Raw genomic sequence first — 21,883 nt, forward strand, 5'->3', positions numbered from 1 at the left:
TCTCCAATACCAGCAGGGGTCTCACACCTTTAGCCTGGGCAGCGAGCTTCAGAAGAAAAGGACAGATCCTTATCACACAGCTGGTTGGTACAGGAGGAAAGATGACCTGAAAGTCACCTCCAATCCATAAACTTCATATTCTTCCCATATTTTCCTAATATTTCATGGGTTATGGAAATGGGAAAGGAACCATCTTTTCAGAGATGGTTTTGGTTCTCCTAACCCACCTTCTAGGAAACCTGCGGACAAATCAGAGATTCCCGCTCTGAGATATAAAGGTTCTCAGGCACCCTGTATTATCTTCTAGTCGTATTTGTTATCAGATGATGCGTAAAATTGTACTGATTATCAATATCTACTATATTTCTTGATTGGACTTACGGGATATGGAGAAATGGGCAAAGCAAAGATGCTGCCAGGTTTTCTCCCTATGGGGCAAAGGACTGCCCCTGTTCCAATTACCCAAGGCTGGACCTGAACGTGTCATAACCACTCCCCGCTTCAGAGGGGGTAAAAACAGTGACACACTCAGGTCCTGCGTCCTTCACCTACCATCTGACGTCGTCTAACACCTCGACCGCCCGCAGGGACACGGGCACCCCACCATCTTGGATTATTCTACAAAGACTTTGCCTATTACTGGACATTACCACGGTAGTTCTGAACTTACAGACATTCTATTACCTTCCACCTCTTACCTATTTCTATCCAAACCAATCTGTTCAACTGGCCGGTAGATTTATCTGTCAGCTTTAATATATATATTTTTGTGTGTAGTTTTAGAATAAAAACTAACGATTTCATCGTTCCAGTTTTGCCCTTGTTACTTGATGACCTGATCTATGCTAAGAACGCTGTCCTCAGAAGACATACTACCAAATTGTGTTATTTTTATAAATTGTTAATGTACTAGCTAGGTTGCAAATAACCATTTAGTCCCTTTAGGATTAGCTAGCCGGGGTCTCTTCGCCCCGATTCAATACGAAGAGTGGTGGCAGCAAATTAATTTGATTTCCAGCGTGAAATCAGTAATTTTATTTTTACCGATTGTACATACAATCGTGATTGCATCCTGTCTGGGCCCACCAACCAATCTTACACGTCTTCTGTGCTCACAGTGGATTCGCCTTCAGGAGTCTCTAGTGGAGACCTGTATGGCAACTGTGGCATAGTACGACGGGATTGGCGGGTGGTCGTCACATTGGTGGCAGCTAGTGGGATAGCAGAACCCAAAACCAGGCAGAAGTCAGCTTTTGGGAGATCAGAGCACAAAGAACTGACAAGTGCAGCTTTTTGTGCAATCATAACAATAGGACAGCGGTTACTTAGTATCCTGTCCTGTGGAACCTGTGTTCCGGGTGCAAAACGGTACACATTGATAGGAATAGATTGGTTTACATTTTCCCACCTTTTCTTTGCTATATCCTATTCTTTTCCTCTTCTTTTCTGAATGTCTGATTCAGTTCCAAATTACCAAAGTTGGTCTGTCGCCGACTTACAAGCCGTGTGTGAGTCGCAAGGCATTGCCATTCTGAACAAAAATCGATCACAGCTGATCAAAGCTCTGACGGAGAGAGACGGCCAAGCGATGGAGGATTCCAATCCCGTGCGGGAGGCTTCGCTGCCCCTTCGTTCAACGTCACCCAGCACCGCCAGCTATGGGAGTGCTGATGTTGCTACTTCAGCTCCGGGTGATGCAGGTACCCTGGATAACAGCATGTCCACAGCCCCTGCTAACCCTCAGCAAGGAACAAGCAGCTCTGGACTGAACTTCACTGCCTTGGGCCCTATGAGCCAGCAGTTGTTACCAGGCCTGACTGGCGCGGATTTACGTTTTTACCTGGAGATGCAGCTCGAAAGAGAGGGGCGACAGCAGCAGTTCCAGCTTCAGAGAGAAGCGCTGCAGCACCAGCGTGCACTAGAACTGGCCCAAGTGAGACAGGCCGAGCGGTCTTCCTCTCCTAACACTCCTGCTGCAGGAGGCATTCCTCTACCCGGGGTCCCCAAAGCAAGGTTTCCAGTTATGGAGAAAAACGGGGACATTGATTTATATTTACGCTCGTTTGAGAGAGCGTGCCGCCAGTTCTGCATCCCTGAGGATCAGTGGGCTCTACACCTGACGCCTCAGCTGACTGGTAAAGCGCTGGATGCTTTTGCGGAACTACCCACAGCCCAAGATTGCGATTATCAGACTATCAAGGATGCCATAATTGCTAAGTTCCAGTTAACCCCTGAGGTTTACCGGAGAAAGTTCCGTGCCATCCTGAAAGGATCCACGGACTCTTACGCGGATGTGGCTAGCCGCTTATGCACCACATTCCGCCAATGGACTAGAATTCTTAAAGAAAAGACTTATGCTACCCTTGAGGATTTGATGATCCATGACCAACTCCTTGCGATATGCCCTACAGATGTGAGACAGTTTGTGCTGGAGCGCAATCCCCAGTCTGTGAAAGAAGCTGCTGAGCTGGCAGACATGTTTGTCGCAACCCGGGTACCGGACATTCGCAAACCTGTGATGACGGACACCCGCAGGCCGGTGGTATCAGACATCCGCAAACCCCTGGTACCTGACAGCCGCAAAACTCCAGTACCCAACCAGGACAGAGCCATGTCCCAGAACTGGAGAGAAGGCAGGCCCGCTGGCCCTGGGAACCGTGAGACAACCAGGCCCTGGTGTGAGCTGTGTCGCAGGCCCGGTCACACCAAGCAAACCTGTTACGCAGGGAAGCCGGCCCAACCTCCTAGCACCGCGACGACGCCAAGCCCTAAGGGGGCCAACGTTTCCACACCTACCTCATCTGCTGTATTGCTGGTCGGAGGACCCGAGGTGCACCGCGGATCCCAGAATCACCAGCCTGTCACTGTGAACGGCCAGACTGTCATCGGATTCCGTGATACCGGTGCAGATGTAACCTTGGTCCGTTCACATCTTGTTACGGAGAAGGATATCCTTCCAGGAAAGTACCTCGCTCTGACCGGAGTTGGGGGCACTCGCACTCATGTGGCCCAAGCCCAAGTCACCATTGATTGGGGAATGGGACGGCAAAAGCGAGTTGTTGGGGTCCTGGATGATATTCCCGTTGCCACAGTGCTTGGCACTGATTTGGGCACCCTTGTTTCCCATTACGAATACCCTGCAAGCGCGCAGGAGGCCCAAGCAGGACTCCCTGACCAAAACCAGGTACTGTACAGCCCTTTGGGGAAACAGGGAGACGGGGACACTTTGCCTGCTATTTCTACTGTCCCTAACGCACCTAGGGAGGTATCAGATTTAAATGTACAAGCAACCGAATGTCATTTGCCTACTTCTGCACCTGTCATTGCTGATCCGAATGCGTGTGTTAGTGTTAGCAATGGTGATATAAATGATGCTGTACCTGTTCTGGCCATTACACGTTCTATGGCCAGCCGCCTGAACTCAGAACCGACCGAAGGGACCCCCTCGGGCGATTCTGACCCTCAGGTGGATAACAATGCGAGAAAGACCTTTTCATGTGATGATGATGATGATTGTGTCACTGCGCTGGTAGACGCTTCCAGTGTCGCCAGTAACCTGGGCTCAGATGGGGCTGCGGGGACAGAACCAGCCGTCCCTCCACCCACCTCTGACCCCAGCATTGAAGGTAACTCTCCACAGCTGACCTCATACGTCACTGGTCAGCTGGAGGAGACCGGTGGCGCTGCATTCGTGCAGGCCTTAAAGGGTGACCCTAGTCTGGAGGCACTTAGGGCCCGAGCTGGCCAGCCTCCAGGGGAGGGCACTCCATATAAAATCTATTGGGAGAACGACCGACTGTACTGTGAAGCTGTACAGCCTACAAAAGGTGGCGCAGGTGAGAACACGAGACAGCTGGTACTCCCTAGGGAATTTCGGGCACAGGTGCTCAAAGCAGCCCACGACATTCCACTTGCAGGACATTTGGGTATCAGAAAGACCCACAAACGTGTTCAGAACCATTTTTACTGGCCCACGATGGGAACGGACATAACGAAGTACTGCCGATCGTGTACCACTTGCCAGAGGGTTAAGAAGGCTGGAGGACCCCGCAAAGCCCCTTTGCAGCCACTGCCCGTGATCACAGAGCCCTTCCAGAGAGTGGCAGTGGATATAATTGGTCCCCTTCCCATTCCTAGCAGTTCTGGCAAGCGCTACATCTTAACGGTCGTGGACTATGCCACCCGTTACCCAGAGGCGGTAGCACTGTCTTCCCTTAGGTCGGCCACGGTGGCAGACGCCTTGATCGGGATTTTCTCGCGTGTAGGTTTCCCCGCCGAGATGATCTCTGATCAGGGCTCCTGCTTCATGTCTGAGCTAATGGAAGCCCTCTGTGAGAGGATGCAAATCAAGCACACCACTTCCAGTGCGTATCACCCGCAAACCAACGGCCTTTGCGAACGTTTCAACGGAACGTTAAAGCAAATGCTGGCCACGTTCGTGGAATCGCAGGGGAAGGACTGGGAGCGGCACCTGCCTCATTTGCTGTTCGCTTACAGAGAAGTGCCACAGGAGTCCACTGGGTTCTCGCCCTTTGAACTCCTATATGGACGAGACGTCCGAGGGCCCTTAAAACTGATTCGGGAGACCTGGGAGGGAAAAGGTGACCCCTCAGAAGTCTCTGTGGTTGAATATGTCCTAAAATTTCGGGACAAGATGGAGTCCCTCATGACCATAGTGACGGGAAACCTTGCAAAGGCACAGGCCAAACAGAAGGCTTGGTATGATCAGCATGCCAGAGAGCGGTCATACGCAGCAGGTCAGAAGGTATACGCCCTACTCCCTGTCAGGCAGAACAAATTGCAGGCTGCCTGGGAAGGGCCATACACCATTCTGAAACAGGTGAACCCAGTCACTTACCTAGTGAGTCTCGGGGGTAAGCGACAGAAACTGTTCCACGTGAACATGTTAAAAGCACACGAGGAAAGGGAGCAGTATGTATTAGCAGTGTGTAGCCAGCTAGAACCCGAAGAACCAGATCCACTGATAGACTTGCTAGCAGAGCTACGAGACGTGGCAGATGATTGGAACATCAACCCCCACCTCTCGTACCCACAGAAGCTTCAGCTCACCACTCTCCTGAGTGCGCACAGCGCCACATTCTCAGGCATCCCTGGCCAAACCAACCTAGCAGCTCACCGAGTTGACACAGGGAACCACAAGCCCTTACGGCAGGGCCCCTATCGCACCTCACCCGAAGTGCAGGCTGAGATCAAACGAGAGATTGATGAGATGCTACAGTTAATGGTCATCCAGAAATCCTCTAGTCCATGGGCCGCCCCGGTTGTTTTAGTCCCCAAAAAGGACAAGACAACCCGGTTCTGTGTCGACTATCGGAGACTGAATGACATCACCATAACCGATGCGTATCCCATGCCTCGAATTGATGAATTGCTGGATCAGCTGGCGTCCGCCAGCTATCTAACAATCATGGACTTGAGCCGTGGATACTGGCAGATTCCGCTTGCGCCAGAGGCGAGAGCGAAATCCGCATTCATCACCCCTTTTGGCCTCTATGAGTTTACTCGTATGCCCTTTGGGATGAAGAATGCGCCCGCCACCTTTCAGCGGGCCATGAATGAACTGTTGGAAGGAATGCAAGGTTATGCCCTAGCCTATCTGGACGATATAGCCATATATAGTCCAACCTGGGAAGATCACCTTGATCATCTGTCACAGGTATTGGGAAGACTGTCCGCTGCCAATCTGACCATTAAGCCCAACAAATGTCAGATTGCCATGACAGAGGTTCAGTACTTAGGACACAGAGTAGGCAGCCAGACCCTGAAACCTCAGATAGGGAAGGTCGATGCCATTGTAGCATGGCCACGGCCTAACACCAAAAAACAAATACAGGCATTTCTGGGAACGGCAGGGTACTATAGGAAGTTTGTTCCATCCTATAGTACTCTGGCTAAACCGCTGACCGATGCAACGGGCAAAAAACAACCCAACACGGTCACATGGAACTCGGAACTAGAACAGGCATTTCAGGCCCTGAAGGAAGCGCTAGCTAGCGCTCCTGTCCTTCAAGCTCCCGACTTCTCCCGTCAGTTCCTAGTACAAACTGACGCCTCAGACCACGGTCTGGGAGCCGTCCTTAGTCAGGTGGACGCAACCGGGAATGAGCACCCTGTCCTCTACCTGAGCCGAAAACTACTCCCGCGGGAAACCGCATACTGCACCACTGAGAAAGAGTGCCTAGCGATCGTATGGGCCCTACAGAAACTACAATCGTACCTATACGGACGATCCTTCATGGTCATCACAGATCACAACCCTCTCAGCTGGCTGAAACGTACTTCTGGTACCAACGGAAAACTTCTCCGCTGGAGCTTAGCGCTCCAACAGTACGATTTCACGATTCAGCACAAACCGGGAAGTCGCCATCAGAATGCTGACGGACTTTCCCGCTGTAACTAGCTCAAATAGGGAGTTGGGATTGCTTCAGTCCCAGTCTTGCTGACCACTCCTTCCCCAATCTTCCAAAGGGGGGAGGTGTGACGCTTTGCGATCCACAGCGATACTAGGAAATCACAAATGCGCCATATTTCTCAATCACAAAGACAAAAGAGCCTTCACTAAGAATCTTCTCTTTCACTAAAGGAGTAACTCACAGATCAGAGGTACAATTAGCACCTTCTTGCCAAAGAATCTTCCTGCCCCATGCCAGGTTTAAGTACCCATCAATCTGGTATTCTCTTGACAGAACCTCATAAACCTGGTCTCTCTGCAGCCATAGTGTCTCCAATACCAGCAGGGGTCTCACACCTTTAGCCTGGGCAGCGAGCTTCAGAAGAAAAGGACAGATCCTTATCACACAGCTGGTTGGTACAGGAGGAAAGATGACCTGAAAGTCACCTCCAATCCATAAACTTCATATTCTTCCCATATTTTCCTAATATTTCATGGGTTATGGAAATGGGAAAGGAACCATCTTTTCAGAGATGGTTTTGGTTCTCCTAACCCACCTTCTAGGAAACCTGCGGACAAATCAGAGATTCCCGCTCTGAGATATAAAGGTTCTCAGGCACCCTGTATTATCTTCTAGTCGTATTTGTTATCAGATGATGCGTAAAATTGTACTGATTATCAATATCTACTATATTTCTTGATTGGACTTACGGGATATGGAGAAATGGGCAAAGCAAAGATGCTGCCAGGTTTTCTCCCTATGGGGCAAAGGACTGCCCCTGTTCCAATTACCCAAGGCTGGACCTGAACGTGTCATAACCACTCCCCGCTTCAGAGGGGGTAAAAACAGTGACACACTCAGGTCCTGCGTCCTTCACCTACCATCTGACGTCGTCTAACACCTCGACCGCCCGCAGGGACACGGGCACCCCACCATCTTGGATTATTCTACAAAGACTTTGCCTATTACTGGACATTACCACGGTAGTTCTGAACTTACAGACATTCTATTACCTTCCACCTCTTACCTATTTCTATCCAAACCAATCTGTTCAACTGGCCGGTAGATTTATCTGTCAGCTTTAATATATATATTTTTGTGTGTAGTTTTAGAATAAAAAACTAACGATTTCATCGTTCCAGTTTTGCCCTTGTTACTTGATGACCTGATCTATGCTAAGAACGCTGTCCTCAGAAGACATACTACCAAATTGTGTTATTTTTATAAATTGTTAATGTACTAGCTAGGTTGCAAATAACCATTTAGTCCCTTTAGGATTAGCTAGCCGGGGTCTCTTCGCCCCGATTCAATACGAAGAGTGGTGGCAGCAAATTAATTTGATTTCCAGCGTGAAATCAGTAATTTTATTTTTACCGATTGTACATACAATCGTGATTGCATCCTGTCTGGGCCCACCAACCAATCTTACACGTCTTCTGTGCTCACAGTGGATTCGCCTTCAGGAGTCTCTAGTGGAGACCTGTATGGCAACTGTGGCATAGTACGACGGGATTGGCGGGTGGTCATCACAGTTTCTATTATGTAAGCCTCGCAAAGTGACTTCAGACCTGAACTGGTCCCTAAAAATAGATTTTTTGTAAATTTCAGAAAAATTTCAAGATTTGCTTCTAAACTTCTAAGCCTTGTAACATCCCCAAAAAATAAAATATCATTCCCAAAATAATTCAAACATGAAGTAGACATATGAGGAATGTAAAGTCATCACAATTTTTGGGGGTATTACTAAGTATTACAGAAGTAGAGAAACTGAAACTTTGAAATTTGCAAATTTTTCAAAAATTTGGGTCAATCAGGTATTTTTTGTGCAAAAAAAATAATTTTTTTGACTTCATTTTACCAGTGTCATGAAGTACAATATGTGACGAAAGAACAATCTCAGAATGGCCTGGATAAGTCAAAGCGTTTTAAAGTTATCAGCACTTAAAGTGACACTGGTCAGATTTGCAAAAAATGGCCTGGTCCTTAAGGTGAAATAAGGATGTGTCCCTAAGGGGGTTAATTGGATTTCTCTGTTTGCAAATGCCATCACTCGGCTCAAGTTGGCCTCAGTACTTTCAGGTTTTTATTGTTTTTTTGTGGTTTCTTACACTATTATACCTCCTAAATAAATGGGGAATTGTCCAAGGAATCATGAAATTTGCATGGGGGGGGGGGGGTTGGGGACAAATGTCAGGTTTTTCTGTCCAGGATGGACATTATTATCACCTGATTTGCCAAATTTTGCAATGTGCATGCTGATTATTACATGTTCTCTTTCTTTTATTTTTTTAATCTATATTTTTTTATTTATGTTCTTTGAACAAAATTCTACTGCGATTGACACAATCCATATTATCGATACAGAAAAACTGTTCAGAAGCTGAGAAATCTTTGGTAGATGACAATGAAAAACTGGTCCAAAAAGTGATTGACCAGCACAAACAGAAGAGAGAATGTTTTGAGGAAGTGAAGAAGATGAAGATGGATTACTTGTATGATCAGATGGTCAGTTTCCAGCAGAGTGTTGATTCAGCAAAGGAAATTCTGGAGAAAGCCGCTAAAGAGATTGAAGAGTTGGATCCTGTCATGTTTTTGAATGTAAGTCCAGCACATCCAGGCCGAATACATTACATGTAAGATGTTTGCCATTGTGCAATTATACAGTTGTATATAAACATAATCCTCAAATCACAGAGGTATTACAGAAGAAATCACGTGTAGAATTTACACTCCATGTCTCAATGGCTTATTCCTGTTACATAGATATCGTTTGGACCCAATCTTTATTTATATCCAACGCCGTTAACAAAGTTAACATTAGGACTTTGGAATAGACATAATGCATTCATCATAGCTATAACCCCTACTAAAGGGAACTAAAAATCAAAGTACAGAATTTTTTTTATAATATATAAAAACCTCTAAAGTATAACAATTTTACATAGAAAATAAAAAAATAAGCACAATTGGTATCTCTGCATTTGAAAATGTCCAAATTATTAAAATATAAAAAGTATTTATCCTGCAGAGTAAACACGTAATGGAAAAAAAAAATGTGTCCCTCTTGCCTTGAAAAAAAAACTAAATAAAAAGTGAACAAAAAGTCATATATACCCCAAAAATGGTACCAATAAAAACTACAGTTGGCCTCACAAAAAACAAGCTCTCACAGCTCTGTGAATGGAAATAGAAAGGTTCAAAGTTTTTTTTTTTTTTTAATTAGTGAAGGGTAAGAAAAACTAGAGGGGTGCTTGGAAGTTTGTGAACCCTTTAGAATTGATTTCTGCATACACTTCACCTAAAACTACATCAGATTTTCCGAAAAGTAAATAAAGATAACCAAATCAAACAAATGAGTCAAAAATTAGACTTGGTAACTTTTTTTTGCAGCAATTAATGCAACTAAATGTTTCCAGTAATTGATTAGTTCTGCACATTGGATTAGAGGAATTTTAGCTCATTCTTACATCCAAAACAGCTTCATCTCTGTTATGTTGGTGATTTTCCACCCATGAACTGCTCGTCTCAGGCCCTTCCACAATATTTCTATTGGATTAAAGTCAGGACTTTGACTTTATTACTCTTTTAACCATTCTTTGGTAGAATGACCTGTGTGCGTAGGGTAGTTGTCTTTTTGCATGATCCATAATTCATTATTCCATCAATGATGGCAAGCCATCCTGTTCCAGAGGCAGCAAAACAGGCCCAAACCATGACAGAACCACCAGCGTGTTTTACACACTAAATAAGGTTTTTATGCTGGAATGCAGTGTTTTCCTTTCTCCAAACCAAACGCTTCTCATTTAAACCAGAAAGTTCTATTTTGGTCTCATCCATCTATAGAACATTGGTCCAATAGACTTCTGGCTTGTCCAGGTGATATTTAGCAAACTAGATGGGCAGCAATGTTTTTTTAGGAGAGCAGTGAATATCTCCTTACAATCCTTGCCATGCACAGCATTGTTGTCCAGTGTCCTCCTGTTGGTGGACTCATGAACATTAAAGTAGTCTTGCAGGCAGTATATATTGATGACCTAGCCTCAGGATATTATCAGCTGTTTGAAGGGGAGGAGCTGCTTTTCATTACACTCAGCGTTGTCTTGCTTGCAGCGGCAGCAGTGCAGTGTAGTTACAAGTAGTCTCTCCATACCAGTGTATGGGACAAGCACTTGTAATTACACTGCATGCTGAGACTTCAAAAATGACAGGCAGTGTAAAGAACAGGAAGTAGTGAAAGGTGGGGGGTGCCAGGTGTTGGACACCGGTCGATCAGCTGTTTGAAGAGGATCCTAATCATAGGTCACCAAAATATACTGCCTGCACAATCCCTAATGTGGAAAAAAGCCTTTAGTTTCTCAGAGGTTACCTTGGGTTCCTTTGTGACCTTGCAAACTATTATACACCTTGCTCTTGGTATGATTTTCATTGGTCGACCGCTCCTAGAGAGTGTAATAATGGTCTTGAATTTTTTTCCATTTGTACACAATCTGTCTGACTGTGGATTGGTGGAATCAAAACTCTTTAGAGGTGGTTTTGTAACCTTTTCCAACCTGATGAGCATTAACAATTCTTCTGAGGTCCTCAGAAATCTCCTTTGTTTGGGCCATGATGCACTTCCACAAACATCTTGCGAAGATCAGACTTTAATAGGATAAATCCCTTTTCTTTAAATAAAACAGGTTTTTCCAGTAACATTCACAGATGTCTAATATTTTTGACTCATTTGTTTGCTTTGGTGATCTTTATCTACTTTTAGGACTTGTGTGAAAAAGATTTATGCAGAAATATAGACAATTCTGAAGGTTATTAAACCTTTGACATGATCCTATAGTGCGAGTCACTAAATATGCTATTGTTGAAATCCCTTTTTTAACTAGTAGCGTGTACACGTCATCTGGACATGCTGCAGCGATGACTAGTCACAGTATTCTCACTTATGATTGGTGTCCCGCTTGGTGGGTAAAGTAGTGGGACATCAATTAGGGCAGAGTGGGTACACTAACAGTAAGGACATTGGGGGGAATTGATCATGTAGGGAATTTTAAAAGTCTGCATTGGCATAATTTGCATCCAATTCGTCAAATGTCACAACTTGATTGAGAAATTTTAAACATGTTACTTCTGTCTGTTTTCTTAATTCACTCCCTAATAATAGTGAAATTGAGGCTTTTTAGAAACTTTCTAAAAAGTTGCAATTTATAAATCTAATCTAATAACATAACTTAAAGGGGTTTTCCAGGATTTTGATTAAGTGAATGAGGCTGAGTGTGATACCAAGCACAGCTGCTATACAATGTATGGTTCTGTGCTTGGTAAGCACGGGAGAAGGCTGTGGCACTCATCGGAGCTCCAGTGCCTTCTCAAACAGCTGATCGGCAAGGGTGCCGGGAGTTGGGTCCCCACCGGTCCTGCAGATAGGTCAATATTGTAGCACTGCCTAACCTTATTAAGCTATGACTGATTTAATAATAAAAACTGCTTTCAGGTTCCCTTTAAAAAGAAATAGGGGGCAGATAGAAAGTGGGAACAAATCACTGTATGATCTGAATGTACTGGGTTTGTTGTAGTCTATAACCTTGGAGGCCCAACTCTGCCTAATACAGTTCATGTTGTCCAGCCAAGTGTTTTATAGTAAGTATGCACTGAATCCAGAAGATGACGATACTTTGGATGTTACCAGTGGTTAGTATCCATTATAATTCACATTTAAACAAAATGCCCCCCATTTCCACCCTTCATAAGGCATGAGTCTGTGATGTGTACAATTGTGTTTGGCTTGTAAATCTCTTGCACTTTTATCTTTCTAGGCTCATAATGATATCAATAGCAGGTACAGTTCTTCTGGCTTGTGCTTAGTGCAGAGTGTCTGTTATCACAACCGGGCATATTCACACCTGGTAGATTTGTGCAACTATTTTATACAATTTAGACTACTTTCACATCTGCGTTTTCAAATATGCTATTTTGATCCGTCATAGGATCTCAATAGCGGAAGAAAACGCTTCAGTTTTGTCCCCATTTATTGTCAATGGGGTCCCCATTTATTGTCAATGGGGACCAAAATGCATTCCGTTCCGTTTGGTTGCGTCCCTTTCGCGGACAGGAAAACGCTTCAAGCAGCGTTTTTCTGTCCGCCATGTGGAGCAAGACGGATCCGTCCTGACACACAATGTAAGTCAATGGGGACGGATCCGTTTTCTCTGACACAATAGAAAACGGGTCCGTCCCCCATTGACTTTCAATGGTGTTCAAGACGGATCCGTCATGGCTATAGAAGACATAATACAACCGGATCCGTTTATGACGGATGCATGTGGTTTTATTATTGTAAGTGTTTTTGCAGATCCATGACGGATCCGCAAAAGAGGCTAATGTGAAAGTAGCCTTAATAGGCTTTGTAGCAATCCATGTGTATACTGTAGATATTACCATATTTACACCTAAGCAAAAAATTGTCTGAACAAATCTGTCACGTGTGAACCTGCCCTGGAAGGAGTTTGCTCATTGGAGACTGTAAAACGTTCTATAGTATTTTCACTCCATATAGAGTAGCACTGCCATAACTACTTGATTGTTGACAATGCAATCACAGAATTGCACCAATTAACTGTTATTTGCCAACTGTAAAGTACAATGAGGCAGCTGCATCAAGACAAGTGTTTCCTGCACCAGTCTTAAATAAAAGTCTGTTAAAGTAAATTGTGTCAGATCACTTAGAGGGGTTGCCCAGAATTGGAAAAACATGGCTGTTTTATTCCCAAAACATCTGTCCATGGGTTATCTGGTAATATGCAGCTCAGCTCCATCGAAGTGAATGGGGCTGGGCTGCAATACCACACACAAACCTGTGGATGTTATTATAAGTTGTTTTGGGGTGAAAGCAGCCATCTTTTTCTAGTCCTGGAGAACCCTTTTAAATGGAGCAATAAATTCTGCTAACTTTTAGGCTGTCCTAAAGACAAAAAATGAAGTTTTTTGTGCTACTTTTTATGCCTTGAGAATTACTAAATTTATCTGAATGTTTTTGGCCATGCCCGCTCCCACTCAACCCTGCCCACTTGTGAAAAGTGACAAGAAAGGGAGAAGTCGCAAAGTTTGATATGGCGTGCTTCAAAATTTTGCCAGGAGACCAATGCCATCAATAAGTTCCTCCCAATGTATTTCTATTGTGTTTTTGGAAATGTGGGTTAAGAAGAAAAATTGTCCCACTAGCCAGGGGTGGACACACTATGTGAGTAACCTGTGCTGCAGTATATACAAGGGGGAGGGTACAACAATTCTGACCAGGCACACTGCTGTATTACATTGGTACAGAACCATAATAGGGTTGTCAACCCTCTACTCTATGCTGCCTCTGATTTTTTTATGGAGACAAGAAGAGGATTTTTTATGTTGGATCCTCTACGAATAGGACCATATGTACAGAGGTATTACTCATAGATATAGTCTCCCCTAGAAGTATAACTGTTGGGACTCGAGAAGTTTTGGACAGTGACCCACTGTTGTCACCTCAGCCCCTGCAATCTAAAAATTGGTCTGTCAACATTAGCCAAATAAAATGCAACAGGTCAGCTGTCAGGAACTGGACATCTCATTGTCTGCTCTGCCCATTTCTCTATCTAACTGGAGGAATCCCATTAAAATCAGGATATTAGGTAAGCCAGATTAAAAAAAATGAGGTCACATACATAAATTAGACTGGTGCTCCAATTTTTGAGGTGTCTGCATGTTTTTTGATGTTTTAAAATGGACGGCCAAACCAAAAGACCTTGCACAAAATAACATTTCCAGTAACATCTATTTAATAGTCACCAATGAGCAGATTTCTGTGCATGTGTCATTCATAGAAAATGTATTAGTATTTTAGTTTTTTTTTTTTGTGTGGATTTGATTACATTTCTTTAATCTGGTAGTAACAAGTTTTCAAAGGTATCATATAGTCAAATATTCTATATTATCAGATCATCATAGAAATTATATTATAATTACACATTACATACTTTACTTGTAAAAGTAAGGGATCTAGAAAAAGATGGGCCAAAGTAAAATGTTAAAATTCAAGGGGTTATGCCAACTGAAAGTCATCCCCTATCTTAATTAACTGACAGGTGAGGGTCAAGAACGGGGATCCCTTGTTCCCATCCTGATGGAGCAGCAGGCTCAGCATCTGTCCTGCTGCTCCACTCATACTCCATAAAACTGCCGCAGATACCCGAGTACAGTGCAGAGCTACAGTATTTCCTGCAGTCCCGAAGAGAATGATTGAGGTGGCAGGGAGCATGCTTGGCCACTCCATTAGGACATGAACATGGGATCCCCATTCTTTGGTTCTGTGGGGGGTGCTAGCGGTTGGACACCCAGCAATCAATCGGTTCCCTTATCCTCTGGATAGGGGATAGCTTTCATACTTGGTACAACCCCTTTCAATTTGCTACTATCCCTTTCGATAAGAAAAATTTCCAAGGTGATTATTTCCATCTAGTTTTGCTTTGGAAAAGAATATTGAATTTCTAGACTATAGTAAACCAGATCAAAGGAATTTTACTGTGTTGGTCTTGTTCTCTCTATAGAATAAGGGTGCATTCACACGACCGTGTGTATTTTGCGGTCCTCCAAATGTGTAGCCGCAAAAAATACGGATGACGCCTGTGTTGCATCTGGTTTTTTTGCGGATCCATTGTAACAATGCCTATTATTGTCCACATAACGGACTAGAATAGGATGTGTTCTATGTTTTTTGCAGGACTACAGAACGGCCATACGGATACAGACAGCACACAGAATGTTGTCCACATTTTTTGTGGACCCGTTGAAATGAATGGGCCCTAATCATCATCATCCATGTTTTGGTGCCTGATATTTTACACTACTTTAATCTATGTATATTATAAATGAATAGGGAATCTAGGCCATTGTGTATCTACTTGTAATTGTAAATAGAGATATCTGTGTTTAATCCTATAGGGTACTTAAAGCAATCGAGAACACAGTATCACTGGACAAGATACCCAGCGCTTTCTCTCTCTTCGATCATATTGCTGCAAAGTCTAAGGACGACCAGAAAACAGTCAAACATTTGCCAGGTATGAACATTACTTGCCTCACTGACATATAGTGAATGTAAAGGGGGTAAACATCCTATGGAGTGCAGGAGAGTGTATGCTTACAACTATGAAGTGCATAAGAGAGGACATCTGTCAGTTGTGACACATCTCCAGGATGACTTGTCATTTTGAAACCATGATCTTCTAAGAAGACAGCACATGCTAATTCTAGAAGACTGATGTGTAAGAGAACCTGTCTGGAGTCACAAGATATTGGCCGCTGCAGCTGAAACACATATATCAAGCACATTTTGTCCAGTGTGTTTCACTTGCTGAAGATTTGCTCAGTGGGGAAAATTTGTTAACATTTTTTCTATTCTCACCAGTTTCTCCCTAATCTCCCTTTTCTTGGTATAGAAGGTGACTGTAGCTATTACTAGGTTCTCCAGGAATTAAGAAAATGAAAATACTTAAATATTACGTTGTTATAAATATATTCCCAAATACCTTTCATTATTTATAATGGCTTGTTTTGTCTGGGAGCAATCATTCGGAGAAACAAAGTGGCCGCCGTCCTGTTAGTACACACAAAACCTGTCCTAATCACACAGCAGGACAAGTTATTTCACAACACTGATGTAAAGAGCTGCCTCATCCTCCTCTCTACTTCCCAGGAATTATGATCCCGAACACAGATGATAAGATCTTTAGCTGAATCTCTGTTGGAATGGAGTTCAGGAGCAGATGTGGCTGATGAGCAGCAGCTCTTGTATGCAGTCGCCATTATCAGACTCTGTCCTCTCTGTCTTTTTTGTACTTCATGTTTTCTGTTGAGATCCATTTCCAAAAGGATTCAGCTAAATATCATATTAAACTGTATTCAGGATCATCATCTCTGACAAGCAGAGAGCTCTTTCTCACAGTGTTGTGAAGTAACTTGTCCTCCTGTGTGATTAGGACAGGTTTTGTGTGTACTAAGAGGACTGCGGCCATTTTGTTTCTCCTAATGATTGCTCCACAGACAAAATGAGCCATTATAACTAATGAAAGGTGTTTGTGAATATATTTACAATAAAGTAATATTTGCGTATTTTAATTTTCTTAATTCCCCTTTAACCCAAATGCAAATTGCAGTTCCAAATGCACGTGCACTGTCCCTGTGGACGTTGCTGACAGATACAGACCCATTCAAATTGAATGGGTCCACGATCTGTCTGCCCTGCAAAAAAATTGAAAAATAGGGCATGTTCTATTTTTTTTTTGCAGTGCAGACCAAAATGGACCAAAATGCCACAGAAGCACTCCGTAATGTGGACCTGCTGTTTGCGGGCCGCAATACGGGCACGGCTGGAACACGGTCATGTGCACGAGGCCTAAGATTTACTACTGCTGTCCAATAGACAGTGTAAACTTAGATAAGGCCAGAAGTCAGTTTACATTTTTTTACAACAGGTTCCCTACTTTGCATTGAGCATCACAGAAAATTATTTTTACCCCCGAAATACACTACAATGCCAAATAATTACAATCCTTCAAATACATTATGTATTAATATAGAATCCTTTATGTTCCCTTATTACTGAGAGTTCTGCAGAGTTGCTAACTATATTTCGACTTAAGGTGACCCCATAACATGAAAGATCCTTGCAATGAGATTCTGTAGCTTCTCGAGAGCCTGGATATTCTGCAGTTTCTTTGCTGTTTTATAAGGGCCCTTGAGTGCGTCCAGCTTGTATTCCTGGGTTATAGCTTGTGTGGTCTCATTAGCCGAGGTCTCAGCATCACTGCTCATATTTTGCTGTTCGTTTTACCTGTTTACCCAGCAGTTACCCGCGAGTGTAATAGATATTATCCATATTACTTGTACATCGTGGCTCTGTAATGCTGACAGCTGGAGTTTTTCAGCTGCAGTCCATGTATCATAGGTCCCCAGGCTATTAGAATATTAAAATATCCGTGGCCAGGACTCTTTTATAAATCCCTGTTGTGATCTGACATCCGTTAAATAATCATATTTGAATTTTACTGCTCTTTCTTAAAATGCTGAAGCACCGGCATGATCAATTCAACCCATGTCCTTTCATCATTACTAGACAGCGATAAAGCTTCATCTTCCCTAATTACTCAGATTTTTGGGCTAAAGGGACCCCTGTGCCCAGTTCAAATCTCGTGATAAGCAGAATATGGCTTATATTTTTAGAATAACAAATATCTAACCTGGCTTTTATCTGAATTTGAGCTAATATGTAATGAACAGAGGTTTTATAGAGGACACATCGTTTTAATACATATAAACTTAAGCATACCCGAGATTTAAAAAGTTTGCATAATGGCAGTTCTTCTTTGTACAATTATAACTGTGAAAGAATAGATATTTTTTAGCAATTTTGGCATTCCCAAATGTTTCTTTTCAGCCATGTTATTCCCTGTTTCAGCTGCACAGCTAGATGCATTTCTATCAGAAGCAGGGGGCTTCTCCCTTCTGCAAGCACTGCACTGCTGGAAGATAACAGGAGGCTCTTCAGAGGTTATCTTCAGAAGCAGTTGTTTTATCAGGCTCAGGATTTCAGCTTACTCTGAAATTCCCCCATTTCTTCTCTGCTGTCTTTTGAGTCTCTGTTACCAGGGACAGCTCTTGCCTGACAACAGGCAGTGGACTGCAACTTAAGTGGAAGTGAGACCCCTAGTGACTGTGACTTTACAGCTATTTTTCAGGTGGATGCAGGCAAATTTTTTATATTAAATTAAATAAAATTGTGCGAAAGTACAGGGGCTCTTTAAAGGGACACCTGTCAGAAAGGGGGATTTTTTTTAATTTTATATCCATAGAATACAATTACTAAGAATTTTTTGCAGTTTTTCTTTTTCATTTCGGCAGTACTTTACCATTGTAACTGAAATACAAGATATTGTCCTGTAAAGCTTTTATTACACCTGCAGATAATACTGAAGCTCGCTAATGAGCTTTTGCAGGAACGCTCGTTAGCAATGATCTGGCAAATACCTGATGAACGAGCAAATGCTTGTTCATCGGGTAATTGGAATCTTTTAGCAGTTTTAAAAATTATTGTTTGCCAGCTGCAGATTGTGCAGTGTAATCACGTGATTCCGTATGGGGACCAGCAATGGCATATGCATAAACTGACACATGCCAGCTGATAACAGGAGAACTAGTGTTGAGGGAAGAGTTGAATTAAAATATATATGCATATATATATATATACATGTATAGTGGCCTTTATATATGTGAACTATGGTATGTGTATGTATATATATGTATATATGGGCTCATTGCTGCCCATTTATGTTCCCCAGAAGACATGCATAATAATGTCTATATATATATATATAGAGAGAGAGAGAGAGAGAGAAAAGGAAAAATGATGGCGGCACCAGAAAAAAACAGGAAGGGTGCTAGGTCCAGGGATGTAGCAGCTTACCCCGTCAAATAAAGATGAAACACGGACAGCACTCCAGATAAAAGATAATGGTGTTTATTCACCCATGTAGATGGCAACGTTTCGGCTCATGCATGAAAAAGGCTCGTGCATGAGCCGAAACGTTGCCATCTACATGGGTGAATAAACACCATTATCTTTTATCTGGAGTGCTGTCCGTGTTTCATCTTTTTATATATATATATATATATATATATATATATATATATACAGGGAGTGCAGAATTATTAGGCAAATGAGTATTTTGACCACATCATCCTCTTTATGCATGTTGTCTTACTCCAAGCTGTATAGGCTCGAAAGCCTACTACCAATTAAGCATATTAGGTGATGTGCATCTCTGTAATGAGAAGTGGTGTGGTCTAATGACATCAACACCCTATATCAGGTGTGCATAATTATTAGGCAACTTCCTTTCCTTTGGCAAAATGGGTCAAAAGAAGGACTTGACAGGCTCAGAAAAGTCAAAAATAGTGAGATATCTTGCAGAGGGATGCAGCACTCTTAAAATTGCAAAGCTTCTGAAGCGTGATCATCGAACAATCAAGCGTTTCATTCAAAATAGTCAACAGGGTCGCAAGAAGCGTGTGGAAAAACCAAGGCGCAAAATAACTGCCCATGAACTGAGAAAAGTCAAGCGTGCAGCTGCCAAGATGCCACTTGCCACCAGTTTGGCCATATTTCAGAGCTGCAACATCACTGGAGTGCCCAAAAGCACAAGGTGTACAATACTCAGAGACATGGCCAAGGTAAGAAAGGCTGAAAGACGACCACCACTGAAGACACACAAGCTGAAACATCAAGACTGGGCCAAGAAATATCTCAAGACTGATTTTTCGAAGGTTTTATGGACTGATGAAATGAGAGTGAGTCTTGATGGGCCAGATGAATGGGCCCGTGGCTGGATTGGTAAAGGGCAGAGAGTTCCAGTCCGACTCAGACGCCAGCAAGGTGGAGGTGGAGTACTGGTTTGGGCTGGTATCATCAAAGATGAGCTTGTGGGGCCTTTTCGGGTTGAGGATGGAGTCAAGCTCAACTCCCAGTCCTACTGCCAGTTTCTGGAAGACACCTTCTTCAAGCAGTGGTACAGGAAGAAGTCTGCATCCTTCAAGAAAAACATGATTTTCATGCAGGACAATGCTCCATCACACGCGTCCAAGTACTCCACAGCGTGGCTGGCAAGAAAGGGTATAAAAGAAGAAAATCTAATGGCATGGCCTCCTTGTTCACCTGATCTGAACCCCATTGAGAACCTGTGGTCCATCATCAAATGTGAGATTTACAAGGAGGGAAAACAGTACACCTCTCTGAACAGTGTCTGGGAGGCTGTGGTTGCTGCTGCACGCAATGTTGATGGTGAACAGATCAAAACACTGACAGAATCCATGGATGGCAGGCTTTTGAGTGTCCTTGCAAAGAAAGGTGGCTATATTGGTCACTGATTTGTTTTTGTTTTGTTTTTGAATGTCAGAAATGTATATTTGTGAATGTTGAGATGTTATATTGGTTTCACTGGTAAAAATAAATAATTGAAATGGGTATATATTTGTTTTTTATAGATGCTAGGGGCACATCCATACACACATATTATATATATATACAGTACAGACCAAAAGTTTGGACACACCTTCTCATTCAAAGAGTTTTCTTTATTTTCATGACTATGAAAATTGTAGATTCACACTGAAGGCATCAAAACTATGAATTAACACATGTGGAATTATATACTTATCAAAAAAGTATGAAACAACTGAAAATATGTCATATTCTAGGTTTTTCAAAGTAGCCACCTTTTGCTTTGATTACTGCTTTGCACACTCTTGGCATTCTCTTGATGAGCTTCAAGAGGTAGTCACCTGAAATGGTTTTCACTTCACAGGTGTGCCCTGTCAGGTTTAATAAGTGGGATTTCTTGTCTTATAAATGGGGTTGGGACTATCAGTTGCGTTGTGGAGAAGTGAGGTGGATACACAGCTGATAGTCCTAATGAATAGACTAGAATTTGTATTATGGCAAGAAAAAAGCAGCTAAGTAAAGAAAAACGAGTGGCCATCATTACTTTAAGAAATGAAGGTCAGTCAATCCGAAAAATTGGGAAAACTTTGAAAGTGTCCCCAAGTGCAGTCACAAAAAACATCAAGCGCTACAAAGAAACTGGCTCACATGCGGACCGCCCCAGGAAAGAAAGACCAAGAGTCACCTCTGCTGCGGAGGATAAGTTTATCCGAGTCACCAGCCTCAGAAATCGCAGGTCAACAGCAGCTCAGATTAGAGACCAGGTCAATGCCACACAGAGTTCTAGCAGCAGACACATCTCTAGAACAACTGTAGGAGACTGTGTGAATCAGGTCTTCATGGTAGAATATCTGCTAGGAAACCACTGCTAAGGACAGGCAACAAGCAGAAGAGACTTGTTTGGGCTAAAGAACACAAGGAATGGACATTAGACTAGTGGAAATCTGTGCTTTGGTCTGATGAGTCCAAATTTGAGATCTTTGGTTCCAACCACCGTGTCTTTGTGCGACGCAGAAAAGGTGAACGGATGGACTCTACATGCCTGGTTCCCACCGTGAAGCATGGAGGAGGAGATGTGATAGTGTGGGGGTGCTTTGCTGGTGACACTGTTGGGGATTTATTCAAAATTGAAGGCATACTGAACCAGCATGGCTACCACAGCATCTTGCAGCGGCATGCTATTCCATCCGGTTTGCGTTTAGTTGGACTATTATTAATTTTTCAACAGGACAATGACCCCAAACACACCTCCAGGCTGTGTAAGGGCTATTTGACCATGAAGGAGAGTGATGGGGTGCTGCGCCAGATGACCTGGCCTCCACAGTCACCGGACCTGAACCCAATCAAGATGGTTTGGGGTGAGCTGGACCGCAGAGTGAAGGCAAAAGGGCCAACAAGTGCTAAGCATCTCTGGGAACTCCTTCAAGACTGTTGGAAGACCATTTCAGGTGAC

The 21,883-nt window shown here is 43.3% G+C and overlaps 1 protein-coding gene across 2 annotated transcripts in view; it reads left to right on the top strand.

Moving 5' to 3' along the window:
• The window catches only part of CMYA5 (cardiomyopathy associated 5), an 89,766-nt gene that overhangs the window by 17,687 nt on the left and 50,196 nt on the right, over positions 1-21,883 (top strand). For both annotated transcript variants that reach the window (XM_044276123.1, XM_044276124.1), the window contains exons 5-7: positions 8,778-9,011; positions 12,221-12,243; positions 15,378-15,496. In XM_044276123.1, the coding sequence (XP_044132058.1) occupies positions 8,778-9,011; positions 12,221-12,243; positions 15,378-15,496 (376 nt within the window). The remainder of the gene's footprint in view (positions 1-8,777; positions 9,012-12,220; positions 12,244-15,377; positions 15,497-21,883) is intronic.

The sequence above is a fragment of the Bufo gargarizans genome, chromosome 1 (genome assembly GCF_014858855.1).
Source record: "Bufo gargarizans isolate SCDJY-AF-19 chromosome 1, ASM1485885v1, whole genome shotgun sequence".
Lineage (NCBI taxonomy): Eukaryota > Metazoa > Chordata > Amphibia > Anura > Bufonidae > Bufo > Bufo gargarizans.